Source organism: Catharus ustulatus, chromosome 1, assembly GCF_009819885.2.
Source record: "Catharus ustulatus isolate bCatUst1 chromosome 1, bCatUst1.pri.v2, whole genome shotgun sequence".
In the NCBI taxonomy this organism is placed as follows: Eukaryota; Metazoa; Chordata; class Aves; order Passeriformes; family Turdidae; genus Catharus; species Catharus ustulatus.
Genome location: NC_046221.1, coordinates 9,976,819 through 9,997,750, shown reverse-complemented (window position 1 = coordinate 9,997,750; position 20,932 = coordinate 9,976,819). Strand labels below are relative to the sequence as shown.

Genomic DNA, 20,932 nt, shown 5'->3' with positions numbered 1-20,932 from the left:
CTTGACAAACTGGTGAAATGTGGATAAGATAAATTGGAATTGGATTAGATAGGCTGAAATTAAATTCAGAGAGTTGTGATTGATCAGTGGCACAAAGATCAGCTAGACACCAGTCTCTGATGGGTACTGTAGGGAAGGAACACTGGCTCCAGTACCCCTTAATAGCTTCATTAGTGACTGCAGGTGAGACAGTGCCCTCTTCACAGGTGATACTAAATTAGAAGGAGTGCTTGATATACCATACATGTATAGTGCCATTCAGAGGTATCTGGGCAGCTCTGAAACTTCTTTACTCTTACCTTTGAAGGTATAAACTGCATATACTACACCTCACCACAATGAAGGGTAGGTGTGCTCAGTTTGAGCTGCTTCAGGGGCTGCTGCAGTAGGAGTGTCCTTCTCAGACAGCAACCTGAGGCCACAGACTGGTTCATCTGGTGCTGCCTCTCTTGCAGCTGCAGAATTAGGGAGCCATTGACAGCAGCACCCACCAACCTCTGTGGCGGAGACCCTGGTGAGCTGAGTCAGAAGCCAGGGCCTGATAGTTATGGAGGGTCTCAAGGAGAGTAAATTTGACTGTGGAAGCTCTGGATTGTGTTTGAGAGATGCTTCTTGCTGGATACAGTCAGATTCATTCAAATACTAAATATTTTATTTAAGCATAAGAAAAAGCTTTTTTTTCTCTGAGAAGTCAAGCACTGGCACAGGTTGCCAAGAGAAGTTGTAGTGTCCGTTCTTGGAGCTATTCAAAACCTCACACAAGCAGTGTGCTGTAGATGACCCTGCTTAAAGCAGGGAGTTGGACTGGATGGTCTCCAGAGCATCCTGCTGACCTACTCCAGTCTGTGGTTCTGTGGCACAGCTGAATTTTACTGTACTGATTCTAGTTTGGTAATACTATAAGAAAAATATTTAATTTGCAGTATAGCAAGTTGGGAACATCATTATGCCCTAAATAGAAGCACTGATTAAAGGAAGATAAAATTAATTTCAGAGCTGAACAGAAGGGTAATAACTAATTTCCAAGTGAATGGGATCCAACTTTCTTTGTGATACTGCTCCAGATATAACACAAAATGAAGGAAGTGATTGGTTTAAAACTGGTTTATAATGGCTTCTCACAACAAGAACGAGATTGAGGTGCTGGAGCATGTCCAGAGAAGGGCAGTGAAACTGGCAAAGGCTCTAGAGCACACATCTTAACAGGAGCAACTGAGGGAGCTGGAGGTGTTCACCCTGGAGAAAAGAAGGCTCTGGGGAGACCTTATCACTCTCTACAACTCCCTGAAAGGAAACTGGAGATAGGAGGGGTTCAGCCTCTCTTCACAAGTAACAAGAGATAAGGACAAGAGAAAATGGCCTCAAGTTGTGCAAGGGGAGGTTTAGGTTGGATATTAGAAAAAAAATTCTTCACCAAAAGAATTGTCAACCATCGGAACAGGCTGCCCAGGGAAGAGGTGGAATAACCATCCCTGAAAGTGTTTAAAAGGCATGTGGATGTGGCACCTGGGGATGGGGTTGAGTAGTGAACACGGTGGTGCTGGGTTAATGGTTGGTCTCAATAATGTTTTTTTTTCCAACCTTAACAATTCTGTGACTCCATAAAGAAAAATTGAGTTCTGAAACTTCTTTACTCTTACGTTCGAAGGTGTGAACTGCATGTACTGCACCTTACCACAGTGAAGGGTAGGTGTGCTCAGCTGTTGTTTGAGCTGCTTCAGGGGCTGCTGCAGTAGGAGTGTCCTTCTCAGACAGCAGCCTGAGGCCACAGACTGGTTCATCTGGTGCTGCCTCTCTTGCAGCTGCAGAATTAGGGAACCATTGACAGCAGCACCCACCAACCTCTGTGGCAGAGACCCTGGTGAGCTGAGAGTCAGAAGCCAGGGCCTGATAGTTATGGAGGGTCTCAAGGAGAGTAAATTTGACTGTGGAAGCTCTGGCTTGTTTGAGAGATTCCTCTTGCTGGATGCAGTCAGACACATTGTGCTGACACAACTGGAAAATTGTGGAGAACTTATTAAACCTTTTGTAATGTATCTCTGGTTCATTCCATTAGTCAAAGAGCTTGCCATTCCCATTTAAAGAAAATTAAATGATAAATGTGGCAGAGAAAGTTCATGTGTGTCCAGACCATTCTGATAAATTTTTAAAACTCCCTCCTCCCCTCAGAAACCCTGGGTTCATGCTGTAGACATTGCCAGATTTTTGTTGAATAATGGTTGTGGTATCTGCATAATAATTCCTTGATATATAAGGTCTTAGAAACTTCTCCAACATTACACTATAAATGGTCTGATTTCTACCCAGTGTTTTTAAATAGGTAAAAAAGTACTATTCCTGAACTTGCCTAATTTGTGGGCGTTCAACACATGGTCCTCAAATCTCCAAGCTGTGACTCGCCAGAGCAGTTCTGTTAAAAACATGAGCATTTGACTGTGAGTCCAAAGTCGTCTGCTTGAGCTATGTTTGCCATTTGCAAATGGAGATGTTGAGTCAGTTTGGGGAAGGGCAAAAGGAGACATCCTGCATATCTTCATTGGGTGCCTCTTGTGAGACCCCAAGAGTGCTCTGAGTTGGTGTTGCTGCCTCTTGGTTTCAGTGGCTGCCTGCTGCCTTAAAAGGAAGGCATTTGTTCAGTGAAATGGTGCATGAGGTCCTGTCTTAGGGATGAGGCTGTAATTATATATATATATATCTAAATCATAAAGACACTTCATTGCTGAGAAGTAAGGAATCCAGTGTAAAGGGCTGTTATTAGTGCAGGAGTCTCACTTTAGGACAGTCAGGACTACACTACAAATTTAGATCCTGCTGCACTGAAAATGTCATCAGTGTTAAAACTGAAAAGCTTGACAGTGTTTTGGGGACTTCTTGCAAGGCTTTGAGTTCCTAGCTTGGTTGCTATATAGCATGACTCCTCAGCAATGCACCAAGCTCTCCAGCAAACTGGTTTGATCAACTCCTGCATCTTCACTCACTCCAAAGAAAACCAAATGTAGCAAATGTCAGTGAAAGTAAATGTAAGTATACATTTCCAATTTTTAAAGTTATCAGATCATCTTCAAATTTACTTTCAGGGGAGTTTTGCTAAGATACAGCACAATGTTCCACCCTGATAAAACACCTCAACCCTGAACTATGTCCTCCCCTTCTATGTGTTGCCCCTGTGAGATCAGAATTCTGTTTCTTTCTTGGTCTCTTAATTACTCAATTGTTACTGCAGACTGCAAACTTGCAAGTCAGATTTCATTCTGGTTATCATGTTTTCAGATTCAGATTTGCTTCAGGTAGAAGTCTCTCTTTGGCTTGTTGTTTTGCTGTGCTTAATACTTCAGCATCTCTGCTCTGATCACATTGTGATTGTTAGATCCTAGCTGTTACCCAGATTGAGTGTTTGTTATCATATTTGGCACATCTACTTGGAAAAAGCCCAAAACAAAATGAATACACACTTTTAACCAATAAGGAATTCACATCTAGGAAAACATTTCCTTTCCTTAGTGTTTTTGCTGAGTTTATTTCAATTAACATCTGCAAATAAATTTCCCATTCCAACTCTGATCAAAGTCCTTTTCTGTCTCTTCTTGGTAAGGTTTTCCTAATTGGAAGTCTAAGATCCTGAAAGTCAGCCAGTTCTCCTTCCATGCCTTTGTTTTTTTATGTGGATTTATATGTCAGCAAAGATTGTTTAATGAACTCTCTTTGGAGACTCAAAATCATTGCTGCCACTAATATCACCTTCAACTTATTCTCTTGTATTGTGCAAAATGTCAAGCTGTGACATTTTTAATCCCTACCTGTTTTCTTACTTCAGTCTTTATTACTACTATTATTATTATTATTTCATTAATGTTGTAACCAAATTTTTCAGTGCTATAATTTTGAAAACCTGCTTTCTATGATTTTATGTTCTAAATAAAATTGACACTTGAGTTTTTGGACATTATTTTTTCCCTAAATGTTCCTGGGATACTTTTTGTTTCAAGATAATTGGATTTTAGAATGCAGCCTACACTGGAAATTTAGTCTAATTCTTTAAAACCAAAAAGGTTTAAAATTTCCTGGCTGCTTCTCTTTATACAGGAAGGGAGCCTGAAACCACTATGTTTCAAAATGTCAGCTTTGATCATTTTTCCGATGTTTAAAGAAAGAGAAAATGCTATAAAGTGTATTAACTGAAATTGTGCAGGGTTAAGCGATATTATTTACTTTATACAAATGTGGCAAATAGCTTAGCTGATATTAATCCAAAAACATTCCTTGATTTGTTTACTACTGATTTTTATAAAATCTCTTAGTATTTACTCATTTAGAAACAGTATTTGGAAAGGTTTGCCAAGTGTAGATCATGGCAATGTTTTTCTCTTAGCAACTGCCATTCCTTATCCAGTGCTTGTACTATAACATTATCTGGGGGCTCAAGATGACACTGAAGCCAAATGGTGCTGTAGGCTGGATCAGGAACTTCTGCCAAGAGGCTTTTCTGGCCTAGTGGATTTTTCAGGCAAAGGAATGCTGGCTTGCACAGCACTTGTGTCTCTGCATGTGGAATAGATGTCAGCATCGGGCTTGGTCTGCTGATGAGACTGTGAAGTCATGTTAGTAATGGTCCTGTAGATGTAGCTGCAGTTGGCCATGCAGCTTTTGTTTCCTTGGTGCCATTTAGAAGCTAGGTTTCTTGGGTGCTTTTGGAAGATTTGAGATACGGAGCTAGGAATTCTGTGGTGGAGTAGGCACGGGGGTAGCCTGGATAGCTTGGCTTTCACACTCCTGCCGTACTGTCTGGATGAGCTAACTCAGTGCAAGACTGAGATTTTCGGGGTCTATTGTCCCTCCATACAGTCACTAGGGCCCGGTTTGCTCACTGGTAGCGTGGCTGCATTCTGCTCTTGCTAACATTGAAAACCCTCATATGAGCACCTAGAGTTTCTGCCACCACTATTGAAAATGCCATCATATCAGCTGTCTTGCTTTTGGAAGAATGGTATGGTGCTGATGTTGTGTTTAAAAGCCCCTGCACAGTGTGTTCAAGTGATGTCGGTGCTGCCGGAGCTGGGCCCTGGCCTGAGGCTGCTGTGGTAGAGACTGGAGCTGGGCTGGGCTGGGCTGGGCTGGGCTGGGCTGGGCTGGGCTGGGCTCGGTGGTGTCAGTGCTGCCAGAGCTTAGTCCTGGCCTGAGGCTGCCGTGGTAGAGGCCGGAGCTGGGCTGGGCTGGGCTGGGCTGGGCTGGGCTGGGCTGGGCTGGGCTGGGCTGGGCTGGGCTCGGTGGTGTCAGTCCTGCCAGAGCTTAGTCCTGGCCTGAGGCTGCTGTGGTGGAGGCCCGAGCTGGGCTGGGCTGGGCTGGGCTGGGCTAGGCTGGGCTCAGTGGTGTCAGTGCTGCCGGAGTTGGGCCCTGGCCTGAGGCTGCTGTGGTGGAGGCCGGAGCTGGGCTGGGCTGGGCTCTGCTGCCACGTAAAGGCTGCAGTGCAGAACAGCAGCATCTGCTGGGCCCTGCCAGGTGACAGAGCCCACGGGCAATGGGCAGGTCCTAGGGGTCAGAAATTGTTTTCTTGGTCACTATAAATAAATCACCCCTAGTTCTTTGTTTCCCAGCTGGCCATGGTCTGTGGGGTTCAGAGAGCAGATCTCCCTCAAATACCTTCAGCACCTTTCTGGAGAACAAGTATCTTGTCCTTCCTCAACTGGGCAATGAACACACAAGGAACTGAAACATCAGGTCCTTTCCAACTTCGTTTTTCCGAAAGGACATCCTGTGGCCTTTAAATTGGGCCAAAGCAAGAAGCCTGAGTTCTCCATTCCAATGCTGAAAACCAGAGTACCTCATTATGTGCCAGGACCTGGCTTTTACTGTTTCCACACTTGTGAGTAGCAAAAACCCACCTAAAACCAGAATGGATAGCACAAAAAATGTGCACTAATAACATTTAAAAACTAAAAAAAGAGCAACATTAATTGCTAGGGAATGTGGTGTAATATATTCAAAGGCACATGGATGTGTTAGGAAAGACATAGTGTCTCAAAGATTTCTACCGCACCATAATTCTTCTCTGATGAGATAAGGATGGGACAAATTAGTTGGGCCAAGGTTATTAAGTCTCTTGTTTCTCTTGAGCTTTGTAATGGGTCTTGAAGATGACCAGAGCACTGCCTGGAGCAGTGTAATCCTTAAGAAAAGTGAGACCAATGAGCTGTAAAAACTGAGTTTTCCAGATGTCAGGAATGATGTGGGAAGTAGCAGCACAAGTGAAATTGTGTGGCCTCTGTGTCTGGGGGTTCATGGTTCCTAGAAGTAAGACCAGCAATGAGAGCATATGCACTGCATGGACTCAGTGGACAGGTTTTAAAAGGCTCAGCAGCAGGTGAGCACAGAGCTGGGAGCTGAGAAATAGAGTGTTTTGAGAAATGCCATTTGTGGAATCAACACCTCTCAGCTGGTAGAATGGAGGAAGAGTACGGCCTGTTGAGTGGTCGTGGTACCTGCACACCTGGGTGGGAGAGAGCCTCCCATCTGATGGTGATTTTTTTTTCCCTTCTGATGATGAGAAAGAAAAAAATTGGTCCAGCCCCTGCCCCAGAGATCCCACCACTGCAGGGAACAGCCTGAACATTTTCCATGTTCACTCAGCACCTCTATTAAAAGACATATTAATATAGGAGATACTTGGAGGTACCGTCGAAACAAATGCATCCCAACTACACCTTTCACAGCTCAAACTCCTGAGCCACCTTTCCCACATTGGAGTTCAAAGGGGAAAAGACAGAACAATTTATACTGAGCATGAAATTGTTAAACTTCAGAACAAATCATCCCAGGCCAGGTTTGAGTGGCATTTGAAATATGGTAGTTAGGAATGAAAGAACATTCCCTGCAGACCCAAGTCCTAGAGATGCTGGCACCAGACCTTTCTTAGCTGAGCTGCTCCGCTCTAGGAGCTTCAGTACCTGCCTCACCATTTATTTATTCTCATTTACTATGAGACAGGTGTGTGCATGAACCCTAACAATGGTTGCTGACATTTTGTGTCTTTATAGCTTACCTCATGGTAATTTGAAAATGTAGAGGTAACTTATATTTTGTATTTTGAAAGGACATTCAAGATCTCACCATGCAATCCTGCCAGAAAAAAAATTACACTGTGACACTATGAGCGTCGTGCTCGCTAAAGCATGGAATGGGAAAATTCGAGGAATCCTTTTTACTGAATCCTCATCATGTAGCATTTCTCCAGAGAAGCAGAAGAAAGGAAAATATGTTTAATGTGCTATGTATTAGAATGGGACAGGAATGCATATAAATGTTCATGTGACTGATCATAAAACAAATAATATTTTAACCCTAAATGTGAGGGTTACTTGTAGATGTTAATTTGAAATTATTAACTTGGCTGTAAACAGACTTATTCAGAAATTAATTAATCTCCTATCTGATTTAGTTTGCTTACAAATTTGAAGCTACAGCTCAATCAGGACAAAAAAGGAGTTGAAGAAAAATACTGGCAAATTTATAAAAAATTTAAAAATACTGTAATTTTTATGACCACATCCTTACTTTTGACCCAGCAGGAAAAAATTGTGCGGATAAGTATAGAACTCTTGAGAAAAATTATTTGAGGATCTCTGGAGAGAAACAAATATAAAGTTACTTAAGTTCAGATTGCATAGTAAGGGGGCCTGAGATGAGATCACTGTGTGAAGCTGACTTCCAGATTGCATTACAAATGGGATAATAAATAAATGGAAGGATGGAAATTATTAGTGGGAGACCTGCACGTTCGGGTTTTATTTCACTTATGAGGAGAATTAATGCAATTTTAAAACTCATAGTTTTGAGAAAAACATTTTAAAATTAACTTTATTATAATACTTGAAGAATCCAAATTAAAGAAAGAAAAACTATGCCTTTCAGCAAAACCAGCAGTGGAGTCAGAGAGAGTTCAATCTGTTGTTTTGGTGTCCTCTGTTTCCAGCATGTGAGCTCTGTTTTACAGCCTGCCCATACAGCTTTCCCAGCCACGAGTTCAACTTCTCCCTTCCTTCTACCCAGAATTATGGATTACTGCTGTGCAAGCCAAAGTGGTAGATGACAGTCATGCTTCTCTTCCTTAGAGTTTAGCTTTCTGGCCACATGAGAACGTACCAAGCATCTGGTTTGTGCATGTGTTCAGCAGGTGGGGATGGACGATGCACCTCCTGAGCATCAGTGGGGCCTGTTGGCTGCAGCATCCTTGAAAAGCCAAACCTTTTCCAGTGGCACATTCCTGGGAGTGCACATCTTTTCTAAACCACTGACTTTTAACTGCCAAAAAAGGTACAGATAACATTCAGCCCCAAATTCATGAAAAGACAGCAGAAGTTTCCCTTGCAGTTCCATGTATCCCCAGTTCCCAGAAAAGCCAGATGACTATGTATAGTATATATAGCTTAAATAGCCCAAAGATTGAAACTTGCACACATAAGTTGTTTTTTTGAAAGGTTAGCAACAGTTTATTTCTGTTAGTAACCTCCACAGCCCTCCTATAAATGAGAGTTATCTTAGAGCAGCTGTTCTTGCATTCTATCATGTGTTGACTGTTATGAATGCCATATTTCAGAATTAATAGCACACCTGCTTCCAGATGGAGAGAAATTAGGTGTCGCACTGTTTGGGCCATGTGCTTTCCTATCTTAATACCCAGAGAGATTGTGAAAGTATTCTGAGACTGCTTCATTATGAAATCACCCCCAGCAAAGATCTGTTATTATATGGACTCACTTTCACATTCCCTGGGGTGAGATGATTTCCAAGGGACTGATCTGTGTTGGATGAACACAGCAATTTTTATTAAATCACTTGCCCTGTATCTGCCTGAAAATAACGCAGTGCTGTCAGCCCAGGACAACCAAAATACAAAACCCAACTGTAATCTGTTCTGATGATAGCACATTTACCATGTTTCACCCTATTTACTATGTCCTGATTGCATTTCCAATAAATGTAGCTACCAAGTCATCTCTATTCAGAGTATTTACAGGCCACTTATTAGGAAATGAATTCTCAGTGTATCCTTTGTTTCCATGGCAGCTCTAACAAAGGTCTGATTAAACTCAGAAGCAACTTTTGTGCTTTCAACTACTGGTTTACTGTAAGACAGCAATTACCAACCTTCTCGCTGTATAATTACTTAGCATACAATTGCTATACTTACCATTGTCTTGTCCAGAGTTTTCAGCCAAAATTCACCTCTGATAATGTTATTTTCCTATCATATCAGCTATTTCCCTGTAATAACTAGAAGTTGTTTTGATTATTCTGTTGCACTCTGTGTTGATGCAGCAGAAAATGCCCTTGATTCCATTGCCTCCTCTGTCTATTCTTCCAGCTTTTTTCCTTGATGCCATCCCAGATGCTTGCTTCCCTATGACAGAGATTTATTTGTGGTTTTCCTTATTTGTTAAATGTCTGACTTCAGGGCTGATCCTCTACTGCAATATAAACAAGACATAGCTATGTATTACATATACCTAAATAACCTCCAATTAAAAATCCTTTGGCATTCTCAGCTCATTAGACCAGAGTATCAGCCTTCTTGATCTTAATAATCTGCCATTCTCTGAGTGAGTTAGTTGTGTTTGAGGGCTATCCTGTAACAAGCAAGGAGTCTAAACCTTCTCAATCCTTAGGCCTGTCTTGTCTCCCAATTGTCATCCATCATGTTACCAGGAATTGGCTACTACTGCAAAGGAATAAAGATTGTTTCCAATGGCTAGCTGAAAAAAAAAAAAAAAAAAGATGGCAAAAAGAGCTCAGAGGAGAGGAATGAGAGGAATTACATGAGCCAAAAGGAAGAGACAGAAGAGATGGATGAATTCAGATCACAACTAGGTTGGATTTGTCTCCAGGCAATTTTATTCTTCTAGGGGTATGTCCCTTGAAAGGAGGGATAGAAGTATTACCATTACCTTACAACAGGCAAACCAGGCTGCTGAAGATGGTAGGGACTGTTAGGTAATTCTCCATCTGTAAAGAAAAAAATTAGGCAACTCTTGTTTTTTCATATTTGTGTTTCTTAAACAGCTGGCGATTGCATATGAAGGCTTTATAATTCTTGGGAAACTGAAAACGTGAGCAAAATCAGAGGATGGAATATATTTTATCAGAAACAGAGGCAGAAAGAGATTCTAAAATCTTGATTCTACCAATGCACGACTCCTGTCTACAGCCAGTATAATTTCGTGTCTTAAAAGGAGACAGGGCTGCGTGGTAAATGAGATGCAGGAGAACTACTTGACACACAACTGCAAGACCTGATTTAAGTACAAAAGAACATAATGTTTTTCTTTTGTGTGCTGAGGCATTTTATGCAAGGGCTGTGAGGAGCAGTTTTATAATGTGGAGTTTTTTTAATGTAGCTGCTGCTTGCTGTGGGAGGAGCACCCTGTTCTGTGATCCATACAGAACTTATACCCAGATCCCTGATCTCTGGGGAATACTGCTTTGCTTACAGTATTTTGAGTGTTTGACATGCCTGTGAAGCAAATGCAGCCAATATTGAATAAAGGAAGCTGCTGAGGCAAGTTAACTTGTGTAGGGGAAAAAAAATGACCCTGATAAACCCTCCACCTTGAGGAAAAATGCAACTGTAATTTGTTGAATAGGTTTTTGTTCTTTTAAAAAAGAAGATCTGAAGAAAAACGAACAAGTTCTTTTTGCTAAAAGCTGCAAAGGTCTTTAGGAGGACTAGGAATTTGCAGCATATTTCAAGTGTCTCAGTTGCAATTCAGAACTTTAAAGGACACTCTCTATGGTCCAAGTAAGGAATGGAATATCCCTGTTTATGGGGTGTAAGGGTAGAGTGAGTCAGGATTATGCTTCATGGCAAATGAGAATTCACTCTTTGGAAGAGTGCTCTTCTAGCAGCTGTAGAGAAACACGAGATGCTGCAGCAGGGCTCCATATGTGGAGCAGGAAATGGCTGGCCTTGTTCATCACACAACAATTATTTTTTCCTTCAGGAAAAGAAGACTGATTTGCTTGTGGAGACAGCTGAGCCTAGAAGGATTATATATAATGTCTTCCTCAAAGGAAATTACTAGGAGAGGGCAGCTTGTCATACGGGGAAGTCTCCACTTGTTCTAAGTATGCATATATTTGTGCAAGGAGGAGAGAAAGTATGTTCCCCAAAAAAGGGGGAAAACTTCCAAAGAGACTTATCCCAGAGCCCAGATGGTTAAAACCATCCAGCTCAATTTCTGACTAAAAAAAATTTTTAGTGTTCCCCCTGAAAAAGATTTCAGTTCATTGAGAGCATATGGAATAAATGGTTAAAGAACACTGTGAAAAAGGCGTCAAAAGTGTGAGCAGTCTGAAATGAACAGTGCTTATTTCTGTGTTTCTGAGCATTACTGTTTCACCTTTGACCACTGCCCAGCTATCAGCAGTTAATACAGCTATCTCCCTAACATCCTCTGTCACCGAATCACCCTTTGATTGTCCATATCGAGCTGTTTCTGAGCAGTAATGTCTGTTTTAATGGGATTGGCTTTTTTTCCTAAGCCTTTCCAGTTAAACCAGGAGCACACCGTTGTGCCAAGTTATGAGATAAACCAGATTAAAAAAAGAGTGACTGCACTAAGCAGAGCAACTCTCAGGAAAGCTGGGCAATTCATACTGCTGATGGCATGAGGAATTTGCAACAGTTGAGAGTTTCTGGTTATGGAGCTCATTGGCCAAAGCCATAGGTCATCACTCTGGAAGTCTGAACCTGCAGACCCTCATTCTCTGTGCCAGTTTTAATTTCTCTGCCCTTTGTTTTGAGACGTCATCTCTTATATAATACAAGATCATTAGCTCTTTGAAAGGAAACTTTCTATCTACCACCTACTTGTTTTTACAGTTCCACTTCCTTTCTATTTCACCTACTGCCTTTATTCCCAAAAGCATGCTTGCCCTTTCTATCCTGTCATAGAAAGTAAAGGAAGAGAATAAATAAGTGAAAAAGCTTGAATGCAACAGGGAAAAGACTGGGGACAGAGCTGTTGTGTGTGCAGTTTGCAGCCCATAAGAAATATGTCAGATTGAATGCTGAGCACCAGGTTGATTGGTGTTAAGCAATGAGCAAAAGTTAAAAAGTGAGCTATCCCCAGCTTGTTGTTTTGCTCTTTCCCATTTATTGATTCTTTGAGTACAAATACACAAATTGGATTCAATGTGTGGTTGGCCAAGCTAAAACAGTGGAGGACAATAGTAGATAAATCACTGTGCCTTAGTTCCTACTGTAGACAGAGACTGTAGACAGAGGTAATGAGATTTTATTCTATCATCTAGATTTTCAGGTAAGACATTCTTGTGGAAGAGCCAGTTGGAAAGAGTAAAATGATTTTTTTTTTAACATACAGGGGAGCTTTGAAGGGTCAGGACCTGGAGTAATTTTATCAGCTATAACAGTATAATTAGAGTGTCACATGAAAGAACATTTTGCCAAAAAGTATGATTTTTCCACTTATACAAAGGATTTTCTCAGAAGGCTTGAGTGCAATTACACCAAGGTATATTTCTGTTTGAAACCATATCAAAAGTTTTTGGTAGGTGAGAAATTACAGCAAGCAACATTATAAGGAAAGACAGAAGAAGTGTTCTTTTCATGCTGCTTTTTTTTTTTAATGCAGGCATTGCTGTGTGTTGTTTCTGGACCAAATTTTCATACTTGAACAATTTTTTCAGGAAAAATTAATGAGAAATCTGTGTTTTATAGCAATACTCAATCATAGTATGATTAAATCACTTACTCTGAGCATGCAAGGTAGACTGAGAAGGAATTTAGACATTTTGTCAGACCTGCAAGTAGGATCACCCTATCAGAGATGGTTTAAAATTGTAATGTGATGTTCCTGCTGATGCTGTGTGTGATGTGTGGAGAAATACAAACTGCTTTGTGATGATGGGATTTGGGGAAATATTTCCTGTCCCAAAGAAACTTGGATTTGTCTTCGCACTTTGTCCCAATGTGCACCACAAATGTGGTTCCCTTTCTGTAGAGAGCAAGGAGCATCCAGTTCCTATAAATTCCTGCTGCAAGTCTCCTTGTATTTTTTCAGTAGGTGTTAGAGACAGCTTTGAGGAAGCAGTAAGTTACATACAATATGATGGATACCACAGCCCATCTTTTGACTGAGGTAAAGGGAAAGAGCTACCACACTCCTGTTCAAATTCATGAGAATCAGATTACCAGGGATACTGGTGATGAACGTATGTTTCAACTTGGATTTAAATCCATGCTTCACAAAAGTACAGTAAGAGATGACTAGTTACATTTTGGTTGACATTCCTTGTGCTGCATAAGCAAAGTTGGTTTGTAGACTGGAAAAGCGAAGCTAAAACCTAGAGAAAAGCAAAGTATGTGTATACAAAGTGCATATCTGAAGCTGATATTTTTTGAGAACAAACCTCCTTGCTGTTTCTGTCTTGCTGTGGTTCCAGAATAGATATTGTAACCCATGAGTGGCTCTCAAGTGTAATTGTGAAGTATCAGTCTGGCTTTCCCTCACCTCTCTGATTTCTCTATATTTTGGGTCTTGGTCTTGAGAGGCATGGAGGGCTTGAAGCTGTTTATTAGCTTAACCAAGTCCCACTTTGTACAAGACTGTCCAGACAGGTTAAGAGCATCTTCAGAACCCACCAACAGGCTTTCATTCAAAAGGAAGACCATACAATCTATACAGGCTGTTACTCATTCTTTACCTAATCTTTAGCCATTCTTTATATGCCTAGAGAAACTGGTTAGCCAAGAGTTTTATTCCTGAGAGAGAACATTATGAAAAGATTTTTCACCCAAGCTTGCATGTTTATGCTACATTTTATTACTCTCACTCTAGAACTCTGTAAACTCTTGTTGATGCTCCCTGGACCATTTCTGGATTATCTGTCCTCAACATTTTCTAGACACGTGTCCCGGGGTTTTTTAGGAGCCTCCATAGTCTGAGTAATGCCTTCTAAATATTTGAGCTTGGAGGCTGGGCTGGGAGCAGGTGTGCATGTTCCCTCTTCCCAGTCAGCTTCCCTCTTGCTTATTCAGTTTCTTGTCTTTCACATTGTTTTGCTTTCCTGTGAGGTTTTGGGTTTGTTTTCTTTTTTTTAAGCAATCTATAGTGTGGCTTATTCCATGGTAGCCCATTACAAATAAACATATCAAGAATGTGCCTTATTAAGAAAACAATACATTTCCTGGACTCCTATGGACTCATTTGAAAATTAAAACCCTGCTGAGTGTTTTTAATTAAGCTGATGAGTCTACCTTCTTATATCAAAACAGCATCAAAAAAGAAATCAAAGAATTCACAAGTTCTGATTCAGTGTCCAGCTGTCACTAAGCATTTTAATGATTTTCTGCCAGCTGTCCTCCTTTAAAAAAATTTGGCAGAATTTCTTCTCCCTCTTGACACGGTTAAAAAAAAATCTTATGTACAATAATATACAAATAGTCCCTCCTATGTTGATCAGCAAAGTTTGTTTTCTTCAAAAGAATTTATTTTTTTTTCCAAAAATTGCTGTAGAGTTTAGAGTGTTGATTTGTTGAGCTTTTTTTAAAGGGAAAGCTCTTGATATCTAATTGCTATCCTTTGAAGGAAAACCAAGTATTTTTCCTCTTTAGCAGATAAGAAACTATTAGGGAGCATGTTCAGTCCTGTGTACTTATTGACACTGGTGTGAAGCGAGCAGGTAGGAATTTATCTTGGGGTCATACTGTTAGGTAAGACTTACATTGTTTATTTTCATAGTCTGATACTTTTCACATAAATTTTCTCATATTTTTCACATAGACTTTTCATCAGCCTTTAATTGTAAGAAAGATCTTAAACTTTCTGCTTAAAAATAATGACTTGACAGGAGAGAAAATGTTCTCTGGATTGATGATAACAATGGTCTTCCTTCAGTTTGGTCCATTAGCTGCATGGTTCTTTTATCTTTTGAGAATGGTTTTCCAGCTTTGCTGTTTGCTTTTCTTTGCTGATATTCTCATCCTCTTCATGATTTAAAACAAAAGAAAATAAAACAACTAACAGAAGAAGCTGGTAATGTTCTTTCTCTTACTCTCCCCTGTTTTACTTCTACTGGCAGAAGGTAGGAAACACCACTATTGGAAATGAGACGCTGCAGCTTATCAGCAGCTTATCATCTAATACTTCTAGTCATCCTAGGTTGTTATTCACAATTACTTACATAAATGTGATTCAACCAACACTTCTTTAAATATGTAAATATCTATTTGTGTATATATATATATACACATACACACACTCTTCTCTTTCCTGTTGCTTTTCTTGGGGCACATTTCCTGTTCAGAGCTCCCACCACATCCATACAGGAGTAGGATAATCACAATGTGCTGCCAACCCAGCCTGTGAGGGCAATCTTCCAGGAGATGCAGCAGCAGCAGAAGTGGGATTGCTCTGGATTGCACCTGATTCCCTGTGCTCCTGACCCACAAATGGGAGCAACTGAACTATGCACACAAATTGCTGTATTTTCTACAGCTGACCAGTGGCAACTTGTTAAAAGACAGGATATCAGATTGTCAATATATGTGGCAACTTTTTTACACACAAGGAGCTCCTGTTGGCTGCCATGTCTTTTGTACAGCTCATGTGAGTCTTGTCCTAAATCCATAGAAATATGCAGACAAACAATGCAGGGTAGTAAACTAAAGGCAGATTTATTTCAATATGTAGTTATGGTAGTAATTTAAAAAATGGTGCTTAAAACAAAGTAATTATCAAAAAATCTCATCTTTTCGACATGATGAATGGTCGTTTTCAAACTTTGGGAGGCAGGCAGCTATAAAACATGGGAAAGGTAGAGAAGCTGTTCACCTCTCCAAGAGAAGGGATCTGTTGGGTAGTGTGGAGTGGGCTGGTGTGAGCTGTGTGCAACACCTGCCTGCAAGGAACCAGATCTGTGCTTAGGGTGTTTTTTTTCCTCATTCCACCTCAGGCTAGCCCTACATAGTACTTATTTTTCTGTGAATAATGCCAAGTGACAGTGGCAGGAGAAGGATTTGGGAATGAGGGACCTGTTGCCATTTCTGTTGTGGCATTTTACATACCTTTTACCCTTCAAGCAAATGTTCTTGTTCACTTACTCTGTGTGACTTTTGTGTAAACTGGAAACCTTATCCATTTAAAAAATGAGCAATGTTAATACACCAAGTGCCACTGAAAGCAGCAATGGTCACTGAAGTAGCAGCTCCTGGTTAAACAGAGGTTTGCTCTGGGGAGGTGATGTTCCTGCTCTTCAAATAGTGCAGCATTGTTCTGGGAATATCATACAGCTCAAAGGACTTGCTTGTTAGCACAACACTTTTCACTGTAGCTGATTTTTCTACAGTGAGGAGAACTCCTGCAGCTCCTCCAAGATCCCATGTGTTCCTGGCCTCCCATCACAGGATGTGCCTTGTCAGCCCAGCTGGCACATGCACGTATCTGTGCCAGGTGTGCTGGATGCACAAAGAACAGCTCCTTTCTGTCTAACTCTGCCTTCAAACCTCTTTCCTTCCAGATGTCCACACAGAAGCAGTGCAGGCAGCCCTTGCTAAACATAAAGAAAGGAAAATGGCAGTGCCCATGCCCTCAAAACGACGTTCATTGGTGGTGCAAACATCAATGGATGCCTACACACCTCCAGGTGAGTATCTCTCCATTTTCATGAGAATTTTAAAAATGGTTCTTTGTGCTGCTATCAACTGCTAATCTGTCGGCATAGATAGTAATGGAAATGTCACTTGATGCACACCCAGCTTAACTGAGCTATGTTTGAAGAGAAGGTGAACTGAGTAGTGGAAAAGTCAACAAGGACAGTTCACATGATTGCTTTGCCCTTGGTGATACCTTAGCTTCCACTGGTCCTTTTGGGCTTACAGGGCTAACTATGGCCAGTTTGTCATATTTTATGATTGTCTAAGTTCTTTCCACTTTTCTGGTTTATTCCCTAACAATATAATGTAACATTGTCTTAGCAATTAGTTGTGCCATTCCTTTTCAAATTTATTGCCCTTTTATCTACTAGACTGTGAAAATTCCCCATATCTTATGCTTCTCATACTCACTGAATCCAGCTGAGACTCCCATTTCACTGAGGATTGGACTTTGTACAAGTGGAAAAGTGTCTCACAGACTTTGTGCAGTTAGCCTGGGAAAGTGTTTTTTATATTCTCTGCTGGCTGGAGATCTTCAGGAGATTCTGTTTTTAACATTATCAAGGAAGACTTTAATAGTTTTGGGTTTTTTGGTTTTTTTTGTACAGAAATACACATGCCATGACCTTAGAGCAGGAGAGATGCATAGTTAGCAACTGACTTAGTTTCAGGGCCATTAGTACTGCAGTTTTCTCATTATGTTTGCTTACCTTCCTGAGATTTTCTTAATGGCACTTTTTTGAGATTTTTGGTATGAATATGAGTTATTTCTATTAAGAAAATCCCTAATCACTGCAAGTTAACAAGCTGTTTTTAATTATTAGATACTTCTTCTGGTTCAGAAGATGAAGGCTCCGTACAGGGCGACTCCCAGGGAACTCCCACCTCAAGCCAGGGGAGTATAAACATGGAACATTGGATCAGTCAAGCGATCCACGGGTCTACCACATCAACCACTTCCTCCTCCTCAACACAAAGTGGAGGCAGTGGTGCTGCACACAGACTAGCTGATGTTATGGCTCAAACACATATAGGTCAGTATACAGATGTGTTGAGTGTGTCCAGTTTAACATGAATTTTCCCTCTCACTATATAGCTGATGCTGCTGTATGAAGTCTTACAAAAGTGTTTCCTGTGCTTCTTTTTTGCTTTTTAATATTTATATATATTATATGGAGAGATAGTCCTATGTTCCTATTTCAGGAGGGAGAAAAAATAGCAGTTTAGATTTGAGGATAAGCTTATGTCGTGGCAAATAGAGTCCAACTATTGGTTACCAAATACCTTAGAATGTACAGCTGTATGACTGCCCTTACTTAGCACTATTAAGGTCCCTGTAGGATTCTTCAGTAAAGAAAATCAGTGCATGCATCATTAGGGATTGCTTGCATATGATTTTCCCCTACTGCTGCACCACTTTAATTACATAGCTTGAGTGATTTTTGATAATTTTGTTAACAGTAGTCCTCTTAAACATATTTTTTTCTGCCCTTAAATGAATTTAGAATACTTGAACTGGGATATCTAGCCATTATACTCTGTGGGAGAGACCATTATATGGCTTCAGAGAAGGGAGCTGTTATTATTAATAACTTGTTTATCTCCTTTGAAAAGATCCTGGGAAGTCAAAGCTTTCTTTCCATTAGGGCTAAGCTTCACAGACATTTCTAAATATTGTGCCATTGACACTGGTCTTTATTAACATGAGGCAGCTATTTGATTGGATATGTGGAAAGGAAAGCTTGGTTTCTGTTTGCTCTTCAGCTGCTTGTCATGCAAGGCCTTTGCTTTGGGTGTGTTCTTGCTGGGGTGTGTATTTTGGGCTCTCACTGAAAATCTGTTGCAGTCTTCGTTGGAACAGATAAAGCAATCTTACTACTGTCTTACTACAGTTTTGTGTGACTGTTCTTCAGCTGATATTTCCTTTTCAAGTGTATGTCATGAGATACATGAAAGCATCTTCAGTGTTCCTGATTTTATGTGCTGCAATGGGAGTACGTTTCCCTTGGTTTTTGCTATGAGTATAGCTTGATGGAACACCTGTATTTTCAGTAATCCTCTCATCGTGATCTGGAACTGCTGAATTGCTGTCAGGGGAAAAATTTGTATTGTATTCATAAATTCATGCTAAATGAATGCTTAGAACCTTGTTTTAGAAACACATACATTGGGAACACATTAATCATTGCATTTGATTATTTTCTGTGACTTCATCTTGAAATGCTACAGGAAATTATAGCATAGAGAATTAAATTTATCCAAACTCTGAAAGGTTGCATTACTCACACACAAAGTCTTAATGTATCTTTAAATATAGCTTCTTTGTAATTTGACATTTTAGCAATTTTAAATCTGGCACAATCTTCTTTTATAATCACTGAGTTTGTGGTAAATAATACAGCATTTATAGAGCTAAATTAAGATGACACTATTCTGCAGAAGAGGGAAACTACTATTTCTTATACATGTTTTATTGTGCCTTGACTAGAAAGATCTTGCCTTTGAAGGAAGCACTTGAGTTTACCTCAGTGTATGCATATTTTAATTGATTTTTACAATAAGATGCCTTAAATTGCATCTCTTCTTGGACAGTAGTTGAGGTGTAGTAATGTAAAGGTCATTTGGGCACAAAATATGAGTGTTGAGGCTGGGATCTTGTGGCTGTTATCAGCCATTGCTAAAATTATTAGAAATGTAAGAGAAACTGCACAGTTGATAACTGTAATATGTATTTCTTCATGGGTGAGATGCATTCTTAAAGAATTTGAAATTAAATTGCTATTTTGTTTCTTTCCCATCCAAGAAAGTAGATTTTGCATTTAAATGTATTCTGAGAAGTAATAGATTTGAAGTATCCCCACAGAAAATCCTGTTCCTTAAGGGTCCTCAGCTATCAGAGCCAGTTTGTTCTTGGTCACACGGAACATATGTTACCATGGCTTGATGTTTATTTGGTCCAGGGAGTTATTCTCCAGAGACAAGCCAGCCTGCAAGAGAGAAATCAACTGTATGTATGTAAGGCCATAATCTGAAGGCGCCAATTTTGATAGATACAAATTCAAGGTGCTGTGGGGAAGACTTTAATGATAACTCAAGAAAGCCTTCCATTCTGATATCCATTAGGATTTTACCTCCAGAGTGCATCACAGAATGAAAGGGAGATTTTTTTCCACTTTAAGAGTACTAATGCAATCCTGAAAAGGGATTTGATAAAAAACTTTGGTTACAGTATAATCAGAGTTATCTTTGTGAATCATTTGGATAATTTACATAAGCTATTATATCCTTTTAATGTTATACTTTTCATTTAATTTGGCTGCTGCTGCTTTATTGTGACCAAAGTTCTAGTTTGGGATAGATATCATTTAAATATGTATTCCCAGCTTTAAGATGCTCAGGGCTCTGCATTAAGCTACAGGCAAAATATTTGGCATAGGTATCACAGCTGTGTTCAGTAATTCTTGAATTTAGAGGTGAAACCAGTGATATCTGTAAAAAATATTGTATTTTCTGACCCTTCTTTGGGTCAGTACTGTGCACATCTCTAAGATCTTCAAACTTTCATTTTTTGGTGTTACATGGTTTGGATTTCTATGTATATAAAAATCAGGGGCAGAAAGCACACCCCAAAACTCACAAAGGTCATGCAATGAAAATTACGCAATGCTTGCCTATCATTGTCAATCTATGTAATCATCTCACTTCAAAGGTTTGATCCTATAGGTGCATCTAATGTTTCTTTTATATGCTTCAAATATGTTTCTGTTTGAAAATCAAAGGCTTCTATCCACATTAAAGGCTACATAGATTGTTAATCAAATAAATATAAAACCATAGGCATAGCTGATAGTTTTCAGACAATGTGGAAATTCTTGTGTTCTGAGAGGGAATGTTAACTTACACAGGAGACTAGTTTAAAATACAATCTGTCACATCATTACAAGAAAAACCCAGCTAATGGAAAGAGCTGCATCTCTAATTCTGGATTTCCCTTCCCTGACGACCAGAAGAGCCAGTTTATTTGGGAGTAAAAGCTGTGTTTTCTTCAAGTACAGTGTTGCAGGAATGCTTTTGTGAGTTCCTGGAGACTTTTCATATACTTGGTGCTTGTGTGAGCTTCCAAACCTCCAGTGAAAGTATTCCTCCTCTTCATTGCCTCTCTTTAGACATGGTCTTTGTTAGTGCACGTGTTCTATCCCTACATGAACGGGCTCTGCTTTTTGGGCCTTTTTGATCTTCATGAAATGGGGTAAATGATGTCACTCC

The 20,932-nt window shown here is 40.1% G+C and overlaps 1 protein-coding gene across 5 annotated transcripts in view; it reads left to right on the top strand.

The window, feature by feature from the left end:
• DIP2C (disco interacting protein 2 homolog C) overlaps nt 1-20,932 on the top strand; it is a 310,889-nt gene that overhangs the window by 179,677 nt on the left and 110,280 nt on the right. For all 5 annotated transcript variants that reach the window (XM_033060294.2, XM_033060283.2, XM_033060311.2 and 2 more), the window contains 2 exons: nt 16,531-16,656; nt 17,491-17,700. In XM_033060294.2, coding sequence (XP_032916185.1) covers nt 16,531-16,656; nt 17,491-17,700 — 336 coding nt within the window. The remainder of the gene's footprint in view (nt 1-16,530; nt 16,657-17,490; nt 17,701-20,932) is intronic.